This window comes from Callorhinus ursinus, unplaced genomic scaffold (genome assembly GCF_003265705.2).
Source record: "Callorhinus ursinus isolate GAN/ISIS: 27379988/994484 unplaced genomic scaffold, GSC_fseal_2.0 scaffold87, whole genome shotgun sequence".
Classification (NCBI taxonomy): domain Eukaryota; kingdom Metazoa; phylum Chordata; class Mammalia; order Carnivora; family Otariidae; genus Callorhinus; species Callorhinus ursinus.
The window spans coordinates 623,138-639,920 of NW_027397149.1; the positions used below are offsets into that span (position 1 = coordinate 623,138).

At 51.1% G+C, this 16,783-nt stretch overlaps 2 protein-coding genes across 4 annotated transcripts; one reads left to right on the top strand and one right to left on the bottom strand.

Moving 5' to 3' along the window:
- The first annotated feature begins 2 nt into the window (after positions 1-2).
- On the top strand, positions 3-3,999 carry CFAP119 (cilia and flagella associated protein 119). 2 transcript variants are annotated; one of them, XM_025854057.2, is made up of 9 exons: positions 3-420; positions 748-779; positions 1,171-1,236; positions 1,401-1,570; positions 2,343-2,413; positions 2,614-2,730; positions 2,813-2,882; positions 2,968-3,063; positions 3,791-3,999. In XM_025854057.2, exons 1-9 carry the CDS (start codon positions 217-219, stop codon positions 3,967-3,969), a joined length of 1,005 nt encoding a protein of 334 aa, XP_025709842.2. In that variant the 5' UTR covers positions 3-216; the 3' UTR covers positions 3,970-3,999. The 2 variants fall into 2 exon arrangements, with proteins under 2 accessions (XP_025709842.2, XP_073744261.1); XM_073888160.1 differs by lacking the exon at positions 2,968-3,063.
- Positions 4,000-4,094: 95 nt separating this feature from the next.
- Positions 4,095-14,224, bottom strand: PHKG2 (phosphorylase kinase catalytic subunit gamma 2). 2 transcript variants are annotated; one of them, XM_025854056.2, is made up of 10 exons: positions 14,076-14,224; positions 13,590-13,702; positions 8,867-9,042; positions 8,538-8,592; positions 7,439-7,504; positions 7,190-7,353; positions 5,304-5,394; positions 5,051-5,204; positions 4,853-4,978; positions 4,095-4,661 (listed from the first exon to the last, which is right to left on the bottom strand). In XM_025854056.2, the coding sequence occupies exons 2-10, from the start codon at positions 13,682-13,684 to the stop codon at positions 4,368-4,370; spliced, it is 1,221 nt and encodes a 406-aa protein (XP_025709841.1). In that variant the 5' UTR covers positions 13,685-13,702; positions 14,076-14,224; the 3' UTR covers positions 4,095-4,367. The 2 variants fall into 2 exon arrangements, with proteins under 2 accessions (XP_025709841.1, XP_025709840.1); XM_025854055.2 differs by having other exon boundaries at positions 14,003-14,131.
- Positions 14,225-16,783: the final 2,559 nt, after the last annotated feature.

The window sequence follows — 16,783 nt, forward strand, 5'->3', positions numbered from 1 at the left end:
GCTCCCTCCCTCCTCCACGAGCTCCCTTAGCAACGGTCGCCGTTGAGACGGAGGGAGACGCTCCCTGCGGATTGGCTGCACGAGGCCTCTCTGCGGCGTAGATTGGCTGAGGCGTCGCTGGAGGGAGGACTTGACAGTCGAGGCTCGAGAACCGGCATTCCCAGGACTCGGGCGGGACACAGCCTGTGGTGAGCCGCGGCTAGGAAGAGCGAGGAGATGATCCGCCAGAAGTCCAGCCAATTCATGGCACTGAAGATACAGTCGGAGCTTGAACAGCCCTCAGAACTGCAGCGGGAACCCCAGGAGGACCTTAGCTCAGTGGATGGGTCCGTCACGCGGATGGTAACAGGTGTGCGGACCGAGTCCAGAACCGCGGCCTCGATAGAAGCGGATGAAGATCCTGCAGCCAACTTGTTCCCGGTGAGGATGGGACAGAGTGGTCCGCTCATGAATGTTTATAAAAGGGCTGCGCGGCAGGGCGTCACCCGTCGTTATGTTTATTAACGTTCAAGACATTTCCTGGGTGCCTTGGTGAAGAGGCTGGGGTGTGTGACTCCGATTGTTAAATGCTCATGAATAGTACTTAGGGCCTTTTGAAGCCTGGCCTGCCAGTGTTGCTCGTACATAATCCTTAAAATGAGAAGGCAAGTTAGCGGGTTCTCAGGCCAGCTGGAGATTCCGAACGGGTCAGGGGCTGGGGCCCGGGACGGCACAGCTCCGCCTGCCCATTCCGTTTTCTTTCCGCAGCCCCCGTTGCCCCAGCCCCGTATCTGCATGTGGTGAGTGTGAAGAATCTTGGGGTTTCCTGCCTCCCCAGTCCAAAGAGGGAGGTTGGGAAGAAGACTAAGGATGTAAATGCAGTATCAACTGCTATGGAGCGCTGTATAAAGGGAGACACTGAAGCCACAGGGCGAGTGGCAGAGACAAGAACTCAAGTTTCCTAATCCTCAGCTTTATAAATGAAGAGGATCGTAAGAGTTCTTTTAAGCCATATCCCTTATTTAAAGATGGAGAAAGTTACACCCAGAGAGGAAGTGACTTGCCCAGAGAGGGCTAACCCTCAAACTCAGGTCTCCTGGTTCCCAGTCCAGTGCTCTAGCCATCACAGCCTTCTCATGAGACTAATGCCTGATGGCCACAAACACCTTTTCTCCTCTTTTCTTATGACAGGAAGTACCTGGACATCCATTCCATGCACAGGCTGGAGAAGACAGCCAACACTGAGGAGATGAGGGAGTATGGGGGTGGGACAGGGAAGAGCAAAAGCGCTGGCTCCTGGGGAAGGCTGAGGGGGCTGGGTGGGGAAGGCATGAATGCCCGGCTCCAGAGCACGTGGTGCACCAGTGTGGGGTGGTAAAGTGGGGCTGGCTCAGGCCTGCCTTCCTGTCTTCCCTCCCAAGGGTGCTAGCTGAGCTCTTGGGGCTAAGCTATCCTGAGCAAAGCCTGCGGGATGCCATCACCCTGGACCTCTTCTCCCACGCACTCCTCTTCTGCCGCCAGCATGGCTTCTCACTGGAACAGACATCGACAGTTTGTGCCCTGCTCCAAGATCTTCACAAGGCCTGTGTTGGTGAGAGGTGGCGGCTACCAAAGGATTTGAGCCCAGGGGACAGTGGAAGCTGGGATGGCACAAGTGACTGCAGGAAGCAGTAATGGATTACCACCGGGAATCTTTGTTCTGTCATTACAAGCACTATTGTAATGACACCCACACCGTAACTTGTGTGTGACAATTTGTGTGGTGACAGCACCAACTCTGAGATTGTTCTGAGGAATACTGTAGCTAATATACGTAAATATAAAGACAGTGCTCAATAAAATAGCTCCTCCTCCACCTCCCACTTCATTCCTGGAACTGATTTCCTGCAGAATGTTTTTTTTTTTTTTTAAAGATTTTATTTATTTATTTGAGAGAGAGAGAATGAGAGATAGAGAGCACGAGAGGGAAGAGGGTCAGAGGGAGAAGCAGACTCCCCGCTGAGCAGGGAGCCCGATGCGGGACTCGATCCCGGGACTCCAGGATCATGACCTGAGCCGAAGGCAGTCGCTTAACCAACTGAGCCACCCAGGCGCCCTCCTGCAGAATGTTTAACAAGAGCTGAAATCATGTCTTTCTTGTTTTATTGTATGTCACTTAAGGGCAGGACCTCGTCTGTCTTGTTCAGTGCCTAGAACAGTGCATTGCGGTACTATCTGTTGAGTGAGTTAATGAAACGAGTAAGGACTTAAAACTTAGATCTGTTAATTTCCGAGGCTCATGCTCAATAAGTAGCTGGTGAGTGAGTGAAATGAATGATTATCTGGGAGGGGACTCCCTTGTCACATCTTGCTTTCCCTCCCAGCAACCCCCTTGGGCAACGTGGAGGAGTGTTACCGCTACTTCACCAGTGTCCTTTTTTGCCACGGAGTCAAGGTCAGTTCCCCTGAAACGGGGTCTTCAGTATCCCACAGAGAAGGTCTAGCCCCGTCTCCTGTCCTCTCTCACACTCATCACCCTCATCTTCCTCTGAAGGCTGCAGGGGGTAATCCCTGCTCCTAAACGGCTGGGCACTTGGAGAAAAGGTCAGGGTGCCTGGAGGTGGTCAGCCGTCTAACTCCCACTCATCCCCACAGCGGCCCCCCTTCAGTATCAACCTCTTTAGGGAGGAACAGCTGCTGGCCCTGGCAGATTATGTGGTCAACACCTACTTCCGCCACTTCAAGCTCTACAAATATGTCTTCACACCCCAGGTATGAAGGCCACTTTTCATCTCCCCAGTTCACTCACTGCAGATGTCCTCCTCTCAGCCTCTCTCCTCCTCCCCCTTCCCAGGTGCGGCTGGATCTATCTTTGACTTACGTGGGGCTACAGCCACCCAAGCTCTGGCAAGAAGATGAGACAGGTAAGGGAGAAGGCTGGGGCTGGGGCTGGGGCTGGGGCTGGGGCTGGGGCTGGGGCTGAAGCCTCCTCCTGCTTCCGGCCTGCAGAGAAAGGCGGCGAGGAGGCGAAGGAGCAGGCAGTCACCCCGCAGGAGGAACCAGAAACAGCGGTCCCGCCAGAGCCAGAGCCAGAGCCAGAGCCAAGTGAGGATGGGTTAGGGTCCCCTGTGACTTTGGGCAGGCATAAAATGAAGGGTTTAGACCATATCAGGACTTCAGGTCTGTTTTAGGTACAGTGTCCTTTCTCCAAATGATTCCTTATGCAGAAGTCCAAGGTGACAAACAGGTAATAAGAGTGCAGCTGCTGGGGGTGAGGCAGGAGCTCCAGGAAAGGATCATTATAAAACCGATGACGGGGGCACCTGGGTGGCGCAGTGGGTTAAGCAGCCAATGCTTGGTTTCAGCTCAGGTCACGAGCTCACAGCTCACGGAGTCTGCTTGAGATTCTCTCTCCCTCTCCTTCTGTCCCTCCTGCTCGTATATGCATGTGCGCGCACACTCTCTCTCTCTCTAATAATCTTTAAAAAAATTAAAAAAAAAACAATGACAGCCGGCACATATTTGGCAATACTGTGGTGCCAGGCAGGCCCTGTTTTAAGCATTTTACATTTAATCTTCCTTCAGGCCTAGGCACTAGGTGCTATCACTATCTACACTGTACACAGGAGGAAACCGAGGTATGCAAAGATGAAATCACCTGCTAAAGTCACTTATCTGCTGATCAGCAACCCAGAGAGTCCAGCCTGGCCAGTCCCCCCCATCTCTCTCCACAGAAGGGTTAGCTGGCCTTTCCTGAACTGAAGCTACCCTGCCACCTGTGTAGCCCCACAGCATCTCTGCTCACCTGCCCCTTGCTCCCTGCCCCCGGCAGGCCAGGTCTCCATCCTGCAAGCCTACATCAGGACCCAGATGAACAAAGAGCTGAGGCAGCTCCAACAGCTGATGGAGGAGCGGCTCCAGGCCAGCGAGGAAAGGCTCAGCAGCAAGTTGACCACACTAGAGCAGCCCTTCCAGCTACCTTCCGGCAAAGGCAAGAACAAGACCAAGTGACCCCCAGCATTTTCCCCAATAAAGGGCGGGGGCAGAGCAGCCCCATCCCCGCCCCCCCCCCCCCGCCTCCCGAGCACCTTCTGGGCTCCCCTGACGAAGCTGGACACCAGACACCAGGCACTGTCTCCCTCCGGCGTGCAGATTTTATTGCAAATGCAGCAGAGGCAGCATTGACAAGGCCAGGCATGCTGTTGCGCGCGACTGCCTTCCCCCTCAGCTCTGATCCCAAAGTCCTGGCTGGTGGGGACAGGTGTACACGGCTGGTCTTTATGGTGGTATGAGCAGTGGTGGGCCTGGCCGGGCAGGGGGGGCCTGAGGCCAAAGCCCAGAAGGGCTGGAATGATAAAAACCCTCCTCCTGGAGAGTCCTGCACTCTGGGGTTCCCCGGGGCCGAAGTGCTAGCCCAGTGCCAGCATGGCATCCTCCTCAGTGATAGCAGCTGAGTCCCCCTCCTCTTCAGGGCCCAGGATGGGAAAAGGCCCAGGGGGCTGGTGCTGGAAGAGGGCGGCTCGGTTCTGTTGCTCACCTTTCTTCACCCAGTGCCCGTAGAGCCGGAAGGCACAGCTGTCGATGAGGCGCCGCACTGGCCGCAGTGCGTAAGGGTCCCTCAGCAGTGCGCTCTTGGTCAGTGGCCGGACACGCTGGGTGCTTAAGGCCACTCGTCCAGCAGCAAGCACGGTCCACACTGCCACCTGGGGGGGGGGGGGGGGGGGGGGGGGGCCCGGGGGGGGCCGCCCCCCGGGGGGAAAGAGCGGGGGCCGGCGGGGCGGGCCGGGGGGGGGGGGGGGGGGGGGGGCAGTGTGAGCTCCAGTGGAGCAGCCACCACAGGAGAAAGATCGCGGGACAGAGGAGCAGGCCCAGACCCTGATGCTCTCAGGCTTACCCGGAACCGCTGGCGAGGGGTGAGGTTCCAGGGTTGGCTGCCTTCACAGCGCTCAAAGAAGGGGTGCTGGAGGGCTTGCTCAGCTGTCAGGCGCTCCTCAGGATCCACCTGGAGCAGCTTTGAGATCTAGGGGAAACCCCAGAGCATGAAAGGCAGCTCTTGGACCTCCTTCCTAGCCCCCTCATGGCCCCAGCTCACCAGGTCTTTGACGGTGTTGGAACGGTCATCCCACTCGGGCGAACTAAACTGGTATTGGCCCTCCATGATCATGCGTAACATCAGGATCTGGCGTCGGTGCCAGAATGGTGGTGAGCCAGCCAGGAGTGTAAACAAAATCACCCCACAGGCCCAGCTGGGAAAGAGAGCAGAGTCAGGCAGGACTAGGTGCCAGGCAGATGTGTTAAAAGATGGGACACAAAGGAGGAAGAAAGTAGGGAGACCAGAAACTCACAGGTCGACCTCCTTGCCGTAGCCGGGGTGGGTTTCATCCATGGAGCATTTAAGGATCTCTGGTGCTAGGTACCCTGGGGTCCCACACAACTCTGGGGAGAGAGGGCTGAGATTGATGGATGCCACCAGCTAACTCACTCCAAACCTCTGCTGGAGCCTCAACCCTGCCAGGGCCCTAAGTGTTCCCATTCTGTTCCTGCCCGCCCTCCCCTAAGGGCTGACCTAGCCCCTATCCCTGCTGAACAACTCAAGTATGCCCCAAGGTTCCTGGAGGCCTTCCTGGGAAAACCTGATTTTCAGATTGACTTCAAGGTCCTACCCCACCATATCTTTTGCCACCTCTAACCCACCCACCCACTCCTTACACAACCTTTTGTCACATTTTTATGTACATAATACACACAGAAAACAAATCTTCACTCTTTTCTGTTTCTTTCTGCCCAAATCGATTCCTCCGCTTATGATCGCTATTCTGTGTAGTGGAATCACCACTCAAACCCAAGGAGAATGAGTGGGAATATGGGATTTCTTAAGGCACACACTAGGTTAAGCCCCTTATTTAAAACCTTTCCCTGGCTGCCCCCCCCCATCTGGCCTCAGGCTCAAGTCTAGCTCCTGCAGCACAGAGCCCTCCCCGACTTGATCCAAGTGTGTTATCTGTAGCTGCTTCTACCACTTCAGGCACCAATTCTTCCATCCCAGCAATTGCTGAATTGTGGCATACTTCCAAGAAATCTTAATAGGCCTTAATAGGCCTGACTCCCCTGGGAAATTCATTCCTATAAAAAGTATTTAAGAATGCCCACCATGTACCAGGCACCATACTAGATGCCAGTGAATTAGATGTGCCCTTACCATGCTGTCTACCAGAAAGCAAACAAGAAATAATAGAGTAAGAGGTGTGTCCTGAAGGGAGAAGATACAAGAAGAGAAAGCAGGGGATCTAACCCAACCTGGAGCTTTAAAGGGAAACCTGAACTCCTAAAGCCAAGGCCAAGGGTGGTGTGGGGCAGGGGCAAAGATGGTTCCAGAACGGGGAAAAGTGTATGGGGAAGCCCAAAGGGAAACAAAGCACAGCATCTGCAAGACAAACGTGTTAAGTCCATAGGTTACGAACATGGGCTCTGGAGTCGGACTGTCCAAGTTCAAGTCCCAGCTACCTGACTGTGGGCAAGTCCCCTTATCTCTTTAAGCCCATTTATAAAATGGTGATCCAGACACTCAAAAGAGTTGTCGAGAGGATCTAGAGAACCCAGCTGTATAAAGATTTAGTGTGGTGCCAGTGAACGTTAGCTGTTAATAGCACAACGCAAAGCCACTGAGGGAGAGAAAGTAGGATGTTAACAGCTCTGGGGAGTCCAGCAACTTTGTGAAGTTTTCCATGTGCACTAAAAATATTTCTGTCACAACAAATGGATTAACATTGGGTGCAGCAGCTGAGCACCACTGTCTGGCCACAGCGGGCTCTTCCTAGCACCTAAGCAGCACGCTGTGGTCCTGTCTGCACCAAAAGCGAAACACACAGCTGAGGCCTGTTATCCCCTCTCCCCCATCTTCCTCAGGGGACAGGCCCAGCTCCGGAGCCCCGTCCTCTGTGGGTCCCTCCAGCTGAATCAGGTGCTCCTCCCTCCTGGCTTCCCCTTGCATGGTCCCTTGCCTGCTATGTAGCACGACCTGCACACTTGTCTCTGTCCCCTCCCCCGCCCAGACCAGGAAACCCACTCTGAGACGCACCCAAGGCTTTGCACACAGAGGGTACCTGGCAAGTGCTCACTGACTTCTCCCCTTTTCTTGGTACCTGGGTACTTGATTGTCAGACCCAGCTAACCAGCCTCAGGCCTGGGTCTCCTTCCCTCCCAAGCCTCTTAGGGCACGAAGCCCCCTCACCTCGAAGCTTCTCGCCAGGTTCCAAGTGGCAGGAGAACCCAAAATCTGAAAGTCGGATCTGCATATTGTCATCTAGGAGAATATTCTCGGGCTTCAGGTCTCGGTGTACAATGTTGTTGGCATGGAGAAAGCTCACTGCTTCCAGCAGAGACCTCATGATGGACCTGGGGGAGGCGCAGTCTCCTCCTCTGCTTCTCCCTCCCTACCCCGCCCCCTCATCACCCCACGGACTGCAGGCTCAGTCGTTACCTGGTTTCCTTTTCTGAGAGGGCCACCTTCTCTGTGAGATAGTCAAACAGCTCTCCCTTCCGCATCCTAAGGGATAGGAGGGGTTGGGAGGTAGGTGTACCTTACATGGGGGCTGAGAAAATAAGCCAGTGCTCACAGAAAATACCACGGAAGAGGCCGGTGAAGAGAGAGTCCTCTTTGTTTTTTCTTGAGCGATTAGAGTGCTCCAAGAGTGAACTGGATGCCAGGGGCAGTTTGGCCCAGGGGGTTGGCAGTCAAAATATATGCACTCTGCCAGGAGGGTGCTATGTTAGCAAGATAAGTGCCTTCTTGGAACAATAATTTATAGGAGGTCCTCATTATTATCTGAGACTAATTATATTCAAAGAGGGGCCTTTTAAAGTGCATCTATTTAGAGCATGGACCAAAATTTCACAGTTAATAACAGCAAAAAAGTTGAATAGGACTTTATTTTTATCTTGTCTTTAAAAACTGAGTCTATAATTGCAACTCCACATCAATCCTTGAAATCAGGTGTTGTTTGGGGGCATATAATTGTTCTGCAAAATTGCATGATGAGGTGACAGGCACTTCCTACCTCCCCCCCCACACAACTTTTGCAGAGGGTCATTCTGTATGCAGACTTGGTGAAATTTTTCTAGGGGTCTCTTAAATATTTGCTATTTAAACCATTCTCTTTTGAAGTACCTTTGCACTGGTTTACGTTATATTGTAGAACATCTCACACTCGGATTCAGACTAACCAGGAAATGAACTGATGGGCAGAGACAAACACCACGTAGGGTGTTAAACAGCAAGAGACAAGGGAGCGAGAATCTGTTGGTAAGTGGTCAGCTCTTCAGTCTTCCCTGCCAATCTTATAACCGTGGGGGACTGGGACAGTGACCCCAGGGGGTCATGAAAACCCTTTTTAATTGGCTGGTCATGAACACTCTGGAAGAACTTGCCTCATCAGGGCACCTGGGGAGAGGGGCCCGAGCCTCGGGCACACAGGAAAGTGTGAGCAGGGTAGTCTTAGCCCACTGTGCTGTCAGGCTGGGGCCATGCACGGAGGGGGAGGAGGAGGAAGCTTCTCAGATCAGGGCAGGGAGATACTCACAGGTCAAACACCAGGAACATGAAGCTAGAAGACTCGTAGGAATCGATGAGAGTGACTGGGAAAGAGGCAGAAAGGCAGAGAGATACGGAGATGGAAAGGAGCGGATACATGTTAAAGGGGCTTTCCACCCCGAGGTGGCAGTGGGCTGTTACTGGGAAGGAAGGAGAACCAAAAGGAGGCAGTAGGGACCCAAAGGCTGGCCACACTTTGAGGTGGAGTGGAGCCATGGCGAAGGGAGCAGAGGCATGGAGGCAGTGTTGGGGGAACTGGGCTGTGGGCAGGGCCAGGAGGTGGCTGTCAGCTAACAGGAGCAGGGAATGCAGCCTCACTGATGTGGGGGTGGCCGGCGACCTGGCGAAGGATGTGCGTCTCTCGCCGCGTGGCTTCTCGCACCTCCTCTAGCTGTTCAGGACTCAGTCGCTCAGCTGTCACCTCCATGATCTTCACCGCAAACTCCTGGCCAGTAGCTCGATGAACACAACGGCGTACCACGGAGCTCACTCCTCTGCCAGAGTCAGACCACACCCGAGTCAGGGCCTCCTGCTCTCTCATTTCCACACAGAATGGAGCCCTGCCATCCTCATACCCACTGCACCATATTCTGAAGACCCTTGTGAACAACAAGGCAGCCTCCCAAGGCTCACCCTGGCCTACAGTAGCTTCACAGTAGCCTCAGCAAGCAACCTGGGTACCCAGCAAGGTGCAACACAAAGCTCACAGGGAAGACAGGTGGGGGTCCTGGGTTTGAATCCAATCTCTGCCATTCTCTGCATGGAGAAGCCTAGGCAGGTCCTTTCCACACTGAGCCCCAGAACCTGCCCCTCCTCCTGGAACCCCACAAGGAGAAAGCAGGAAGAAATGATCTAAGGCTCCCTCCAAATTTTACTCAACACTTCCCTGATTACGCCATCCAAATCCCAAAGTGCTCCTACAATACCTCAAGTGTAAGAGGGTCCAAATAAATATCAGACCATTGACTGGAAGACCAAAGCTGTGAATCAGGAGACCTTGGTGTAGGCCCCATATGTGCCACTAATTAACCACCAAGTGACCCGCTGATATAAGGTCTCTGGACTTCCGCTTTGTTGGCTCTGAAAATGTAGACAACAACATCTTGAAGAGATGTCGAAAGACATGAGGCAGAGGCAGAAAAGCCCATTTGGCATGGTGAAGAGAAAGTCCTAGACAGGTATTTCCTTGCTTGGAATCTGTCACCAATTCCTTATGACCCTACAAGTACCTCAGGCTAAGTACAAATCTCTCCAAGATCAGATCTCACACCACATTTCCTGTGCTGGTTCCCTGGCCGCCCTTCATGGCTTCCTTGCCCTTACACAACTCCCTTTGCTTAGAATGCCTGTCACCCACATCTCTGGTTCCATCAAGAGATGTAAACCACTGACCCTCCAGCCAAACACAGCCCACAGATGTGTTATGTTTGGTCAGTGAGTTGTTCTTTTCAAATCTGAATTCCTATCTTTTTTTTTTTTTTAAAGATTTACTTATTTGACAGAGAGAGACACACAGCAAGAGAGGGAACACAAGCAAGGGGAGTGGGAGAGGGAGAAGCAGGCCTCCTGCAGAGCAGAGAGCCTGATGCAGGGCTCGATCCCAGGACCCTGGGATCATGACCTGAGCCAAAGGCATGACTGAGCCACCCCCAGGCGCCCCTCTGAATTCCTATCTTAAGTGGGACAAGAACCTCGCAGCTGCTACAATGCTCACCACTTCCTACTGTCTTACTCTTGGCCACTACACAGTTTTAATTCCCTGATCTCCATTAACGGTAATACCATTCAATCAGACTCCCAAACGAGAAATCTTGGTATGATTCTTGGCTTTTCCCTCTCCATCAAAATCCACCACAACCAGCCAGTCCACTCCATTCTGTTTCTCAAATCTGTTTCCTAGTACTCCACCCCCATAGCCATAACTGCCTCCCCACTGATCTCCCTGCTGCCAACCTCAGCCACCGCAACCCATCCGCCGCACTGCTTCCAGAATGAGCTTCTTATGACCGCCCCAATTATGTCATTCGCGGCTTAAAAACGTTCCAACTTAAACGCCCTACTAAGTTCTAAGTGTTGTGTTCCCTCATTCCTCAGCAGGACCCCTGGAGCAACTGTGCTCTTTTTAAGTGAGCCCTGATAATTTCAACCTTATAGAGTTAACTATGGAGGGCACTCAAAACTGGTTTCTATCCATACTGTCTCCCTATTCCCTGTAAGATAGAAGTCAAATCCCAGTTCCTTCGCCTGTTATTCAAGGCCTTTACCAAATGGTCTCAGTTTCTTTTCAGCCTCATTTTTGGCTATGTCCTGCTATTCAATCTTTGCTTCAGTGACTTACAACTTACCACCAATTTCTAGAATGCAGCAAGCTCTTTCAAGGCTTCAGACCTTTATACGTAAAGAAACTGGTACTCTGGGAATTCATGTAGTGAGAGTGGGCAGGTAACTTACTGTGCAGGAGAAACACAGGGAAAAGATAGGGACCAGGGATGATGCTACTACAGTAATGCTGGAATGATATGATAAAGGACCCTATCCCCTGACCTGCTTTCTCCAAAACTGATCTTTCTGTGCCCCGTGGAAGTGGAACCACTGTTCTTCCCTAAGGGCTCTCCTAGCCTCACCTGGTCCTGAAACCCTGCATCAGCTTAGGACTTGGATCTCAGCTCTCTTCTTTTCCAGATACTCTTTCCCCCGATGACCTCTATCCAGTCCCGGGGGATTTAAGTACCATTTGTACAAATGGCTCCTACTGCACTGCCTCAAACCTTGATTCCTTTCCAGAATTCCTGATCCCAAAGGCCTTTTTAACATCTCCATCTGAAAGGAGTCTGAACAAATCTAATAGTCATAGCCCTTTCTGCTTTCCTGGCCTCAGCAGCACTGATCACAGCAGACCATGCCAACCTTCTAGAAACACATTGTTTTTGTGTTTTTATTTCTAACTCAGAGATGCTCTCTCCTTAGTCTCCCTTGCTGACTCCTCCTTTTGTAACCCCTTAATGGTGACATGCCCCAGGGCCTCAGCTTGGCCCTTCACTTCTCCCCATGTATTTTCTCACCAGCTACTACGTATATGCTAATGCCTCCCAAATTTATTGCTCTAGTCCAGCTCTCTCTCCAGTTGCAGACACATGTACCTACTTGACAGCTCCAGTTGGAGATCTCAAAGTTCACGTCTCCAAAATTGAACTTTTTTTTTTTTTAAAGATTTTATTTATTTATTTGAGAGAGAGAGAGAATGAGAGATAGAGAGCACGAGAAGGAAGAGGGTCAGAGGGAGAAGCAGACTCCCTGCTGAGCAGGAAGCCCAATGTGGGACTCGATCCCGGGACTCCAGGATCATGACCCGAGCCGAAGGCAGTCGCTTAACCAACTGAGCCACCCAGGCGCCCCTCCAAAATTGAACTCTTGACTTGCTCGGCCCTCCCGGCAGTCCGATCCTCCTTGGCCTTCTTCATTTCAGAAAATGGTACTCAGGTGCTCAAACCCAAACCTTAGACATTATTCTTGTTTCCTTCCCTTCTTATGGCCCATATCCGGTCTCTCAGGAAATCTGTATCAGTCTCTCTTCAAATCATCACCTCAATCTATCCACTTCTCCCCATCTCTACCACCACCATTCAAACCTAAACCATTACCATCTCGTGCCTGAATCCATCAACAGCTTCCTAACTGGTCTCTACACATCCGTTCTTGTTCCCCTCCTATCCATTCTCTACACAAGAGCCAGAGTGATCTTTTTTAAATGTAATAACACACTTGTGTTGAGCACTTACCGTGTGCCAGGAAGTGTTCTAAGACTACCATACTAATTCTTCCCATCCTCACAGCAACCTACAAGATAGGGTCTATTTTTATTCCCAATCTAAATGGTGAAACGGGGGCACAGAACGGCTAAGTTCTTAGCCTCCAAATTACAGAACTATAAATGAGACCATGTTAACTGCCCTGTTTTAAACCACCAGTTTCACTAGAATAAAATCAAAATTCTTTATCATGGCATAAGGCCCTACATAATCTAACCTCTATTTACCTCTCCAACTTGTCCCACGCTTACTAGGTTCTAGTCACCATGATCTTTTTTTTTTTTATAAAGATTTTATTTATTTATTCATGAGAGACAGAGGGAGAGAGAGAGGGAGGGAGAGAGAGAGAGAGAGAGAGAGAGAAGCAGAGGGAGAAGCAGGCTCCCAAGGAGCAGGGAGCCCGATGCGGGACTCGATCCCAGGACTCTGGGATCATGACCTGAGCCGAAGGCAGACACTTAACCATCTGAGCCACCCAGGCGCCCATAGTCACCATGATCTTCTGCCTATTGCTTGAATAGGCCCTTTCTTGCCTGTGCCTTTGCATGTGCTGTTCCCTCTGCCCCAAATATATCTTGTTCATTCCCATCCTTCAAGTCTCAGCCCCGTTAATCACTCTCATTCCCTCACCCAAGCAGATGATGACCTTTATCTTGTTTTTGTGTTTTATCGTCTGTCTCTACCACTGGAATACAAACTCTAGAACAGAAAACATGTGGGGCGTGTATCCCCAGTGCCTTGCACATTGCACCCAGCACACTGTATGTGCTTAGGAAACCTTGGATGAGTAAGTGTGCCTGCCACTGTCTCTACAGGTGAGGCCTTCCTGCCATTCTCTGCATGCTGAACTCCTACTCATCCTTCAAGACCCAAATATCACCCCTTGTGGAAAGCTGTGGTTTTCTGAGCCCCATGCCACAACCTGATACTACTTGAACGCTCATGTGTCTCCTTTAGTCACTTCACCTCCAAGGCATAAACATCTCTTCTACCCTCCCTGTGTTTAGCTTTGTGTCTGGCAGACCATAGTTGCTTTAACTATGTTTGTTGAACACATAAATGAGTGAACTTGGAAGAAATGGGGATTGACCCAGAGAAAGAGTTTAGTCACCAAATGTTCCTCCGCTAACCACTGTTCGTTCCCATTCAGAACTATCCAGCCCTCAGATGGAACACTGTATTCTGGCTAGGGCCCGACCTCTCTGGACCTGTTTCCCTGGCTTAAGCCTCACCTGCCAATGACGTCCTTAGGGTCGTACTTCTGGTAAAACTCCTTGGCCGCGACCCAGTCGGGCAGGTCATCCTCCGGCCCCACGTCCAGCGTCATTCTGAAGGTGGTGGGGGCCTGTGTGGAGGAAACGGAGGGCAGTGAGGGCAGTAAGGCCCACAGGCTCTGGGAGGACGCACATCGCGGCTCACGGAGGCGCAGCCCTTGCGGCTGGGGCGCCAGGATCCTCGGGGATGGGGACGGGGTGGGGGAAGGATCAGGGCTGGGGAGACCCTACGAAAAGGCCTAGGGGGCGGGGGAGGGGAAGGGAAAAGGTGCGGAGGAAGAAGGGAAGGGGCAGACTGGTTGGTGGCTGTTGCTGCGCAGGCGCACTTGGGCGGGCGCTGGGAAGGGGCGCGGGGTCTCGCGCAGGCTCACCCGCGGGGGAGGAGAGAGAAGCCAGGGTCGACGCTAGGCCGCTCTGTCGCGGGGTTTGCCTCTAGTCCCTTACCTTACACCCGGGCGGCACCGGCAACGACCCCAGGCCCCGCCCCCATCCTATCCGCCAATGGACAGCGCCGCTTGAAGACTGAGGTTCAAAAACCCTTCCGATTGGAAATTGGTAGTCCAATACGAAGCGGAGAGTCCCGAGGCTGGCGCGGGCGTTGGAGCTCGGAGTTACCTAAGGCTGAGGCGCTGGGACGGGACTTCAGATGCAGCCAATCAGCGCACAGCATCTGCAGAGGACGGCAGGGGCTGAGCTTGTTGACTAGTGGGTTTGGAGGCCCGGAACGGGACCCGGAAGTTAGGCTTACCCGGAAGCGTGGCTTCTAGGTATCTAGGACGCGGGACTCGCTGCGCCTCCAGTTCCCTGACTTGGGCACGGTTCCCGCATTCCCCTCCTAGCATCACTATCCAAATCCGCTCTTTTTAAAATTGGCAGCCTGGTCCAAAGTGCATGCTTTGAGGGGCCGCCTTCAGCTCTTAAAACGCTCGGAGCCCGCAGCTTGGACCGCAACTTGCTTCCTGGTGTGGACGAACCACGGCCCGTCAACCAGCAATGTACCTTAGTCCTCTGGCTGCTCCGATTCTTGAATACCTCCAAAGCCCTCGCGCTCACCATCTAGGGTTATATGTTTTCCCAGTCTTCCACCACCGCCTCCCATAAGCCTTGGGGAGTATCACACTCTGTTCTAAGCCTGCCGAGTTGTGAGATATTGCCAGAAGCGACTTCATAAGCCTTTTCAGTGCACAGCTTAACCCTGGCATTCACCTACTCATTCAGATAAATATTTGCGGAGAGTCTAAACGCTAAACTATCAGCAGGGGGGCGAGGCGAGTCCTTACCCTTGTGGAAGTTATGTTCCAGCAAGAGGCACAGAATGAATTCATTTAACCTTCTAACAACTATCTTAGAAATGTCACGTTGGGATCACAATCATAAAAGAAAAACGAATCCAACAGAGTATTTTGACTTTATACCACCAATCTAAAGACAAAATAATTGAAAGAAACCTTTAGCTTTACTTAGTAGGCTTATCGTTTGGTAGTATAATGGGATAATTATTCAGAAATTGAGCAATATATATTTATATATATTTGCAAATAAATAAACATTTGATGTATTTGGCAGCCAAGGTTATTACTGTGGGACTATGGAATTTGAGATAGGGAGAGAAAGAACCTTATGACTGATTGAAACTGGAGGTATGATTTTTTTTTAAAGATTTTATTTATTTGAGAGAGAGAAAGAGAGAGCGAGCATGAGAGGGGGAAGGGTCAGAGGGAGAAGCAGACTCCCCGCCGAGCAGGGAGCCCGATGTGGGACTCGATCCCGGGACTCCAGGATCATGACCTGAGCCAAAGGCAGTCGCTTAACCAACTGAGCCACCCAGGCGCCCCTGGAGGTATGATTTTAAACACAGATTTAAAATAGGTATTTTCTAGCTCTAACCTCTGAAAGGGCCTAGAAGCAGGAACATCTCAGGAGAATGAGCACAGCTAGTCTAGATACTGATTTGAAAGTAACAGTCCCCAGTTCAAGGAACCAGGACTCCTTGGGAGAAATGGCCAGTTGCCTGGCTGGAGCAGAGAAAGTGTAAGATGAGCCTGGAATAATTTATGCCAGAAAGCAAGTGAAGAAATGTGGGGACTTATCAGGACACAAGAACCAGGTTGATGCAATTTCCACGGGTCAAAATCAGGAACAAAAAGAATAATGAGACTGAGAGGGCCATGGGGGAGCCTTCTGATGTGCTAGAAATGTTCTATTCACCTAGGTGGTGATTATACAGTTGGGATCTTACGAAACATTCACCAAGCCACACGCTTAAGATCTGTGCACTTTACTTCATGTAAATTACACCTCAAATATTTTAAGAAGGATGACAGTAATGGATAAAACAAATTGAACTAAAAAACAATCTAAGACCATACTGACGCTGAAAATTGTAAATAAGAATTTAGGAACGAAGGGCCTTCTGCTTACTCTCAAATGGCTCTGCAATACCAGTATGTGTATTCTAGATGTAAAACCACTGTGGTAAAATGTTAAAAATTATAAACTTAGGTGAAGAGCACACATGAGTTCATTGTACCATTCTCTTATTGTTCAGTAGGTTTGAAAGCTTTTCAAAACTGAGTTTAAAAATAGTGAGACCCAGGTCGATGCGTGGCTCAATCAGTTAAGCACCTGCCTTCGGCTCAGGTCATGATCCTGGGGTCCTGGGATGGAGTCCCATATCAGGCTCCCTGCTCAGTGGGGAGTCTGCATCTCCCTCTGCCTGCTGTTCCCCCTGCTTGTGCTCTCTTTCCCTTTCTCTCTCTGACAAGTATTTTTAAAAAACAGTGAGACCTAAAAAAAACAAAAATAAAAAAAATAGCGAGACCACATTTAATCACTTTGGAGGAATGGGATATAGTCTCTAGTAACCTAAAGCTGCTGATTAATGAAATATTAGCTTTTAAAAAAGGTTTCTGTAAAAAAAAAAAAAATCTAAAATGTGTTTCCCTGATGCCCAGGCAGGCAGCACTTTACACCAATTAAATCGGAATCTGTAGGGCTGAAGCCCAGGCATAAGTACTTTTTATTTATTTTATTTTTTTAAAGATTTTATTTATTTATTTGACAGAGAGAGAGGGAACATAAGCAGGGGGAGTGGGAGAGGGAGAAGCAGGCTTCTGGCAGAGCAGGGAGCCCGATGTGGGGCTCGATCCCAG

Coding starts and splice junctions, on each gene's coding strand:
- PHKG2 (XM_025854056.2), bottom strand. CDS start 13,684: ATGACGCTGGACGTGGGGCCGGAGGATGACCTGCCCGACTGGGTCGCG. Junction 8,593..8,866: donor CGCCGGCCACCCCCACATCA/GTGAGGCTGCAT, acceptor CCTCTTTCCCAG/TCACTCTCATCGATTCCTAC. Junction 5,205..5,303: donor TACGGCAAGGAGGTCGACCT/GTGAGTTTCTGG, acceptor TCTCTTTCCCAG/CTGGGCCTGTGGGGTGATTT.
- CFAP119 (XM_025854057.2), top strand. CDS start 217: ATGATCCGCCAGAAGTCCAGCCAATTCATGGCACTGAAGATACAGTCG. Junction 780..1,170: donor CAGCCCCGTATCTGCATGTG/GTGAGTGTGAAG, acceptor TTCTTATGACAG/GAAGTACCTGGACATCCATT. Junction 1,237..1,400: donor AACACTGAGGAGATGAGGGA/GTATGGGGGTGG, acceptor TTCCCTCCCAAG/GGTGCTAGCTGAGCTCTTGG.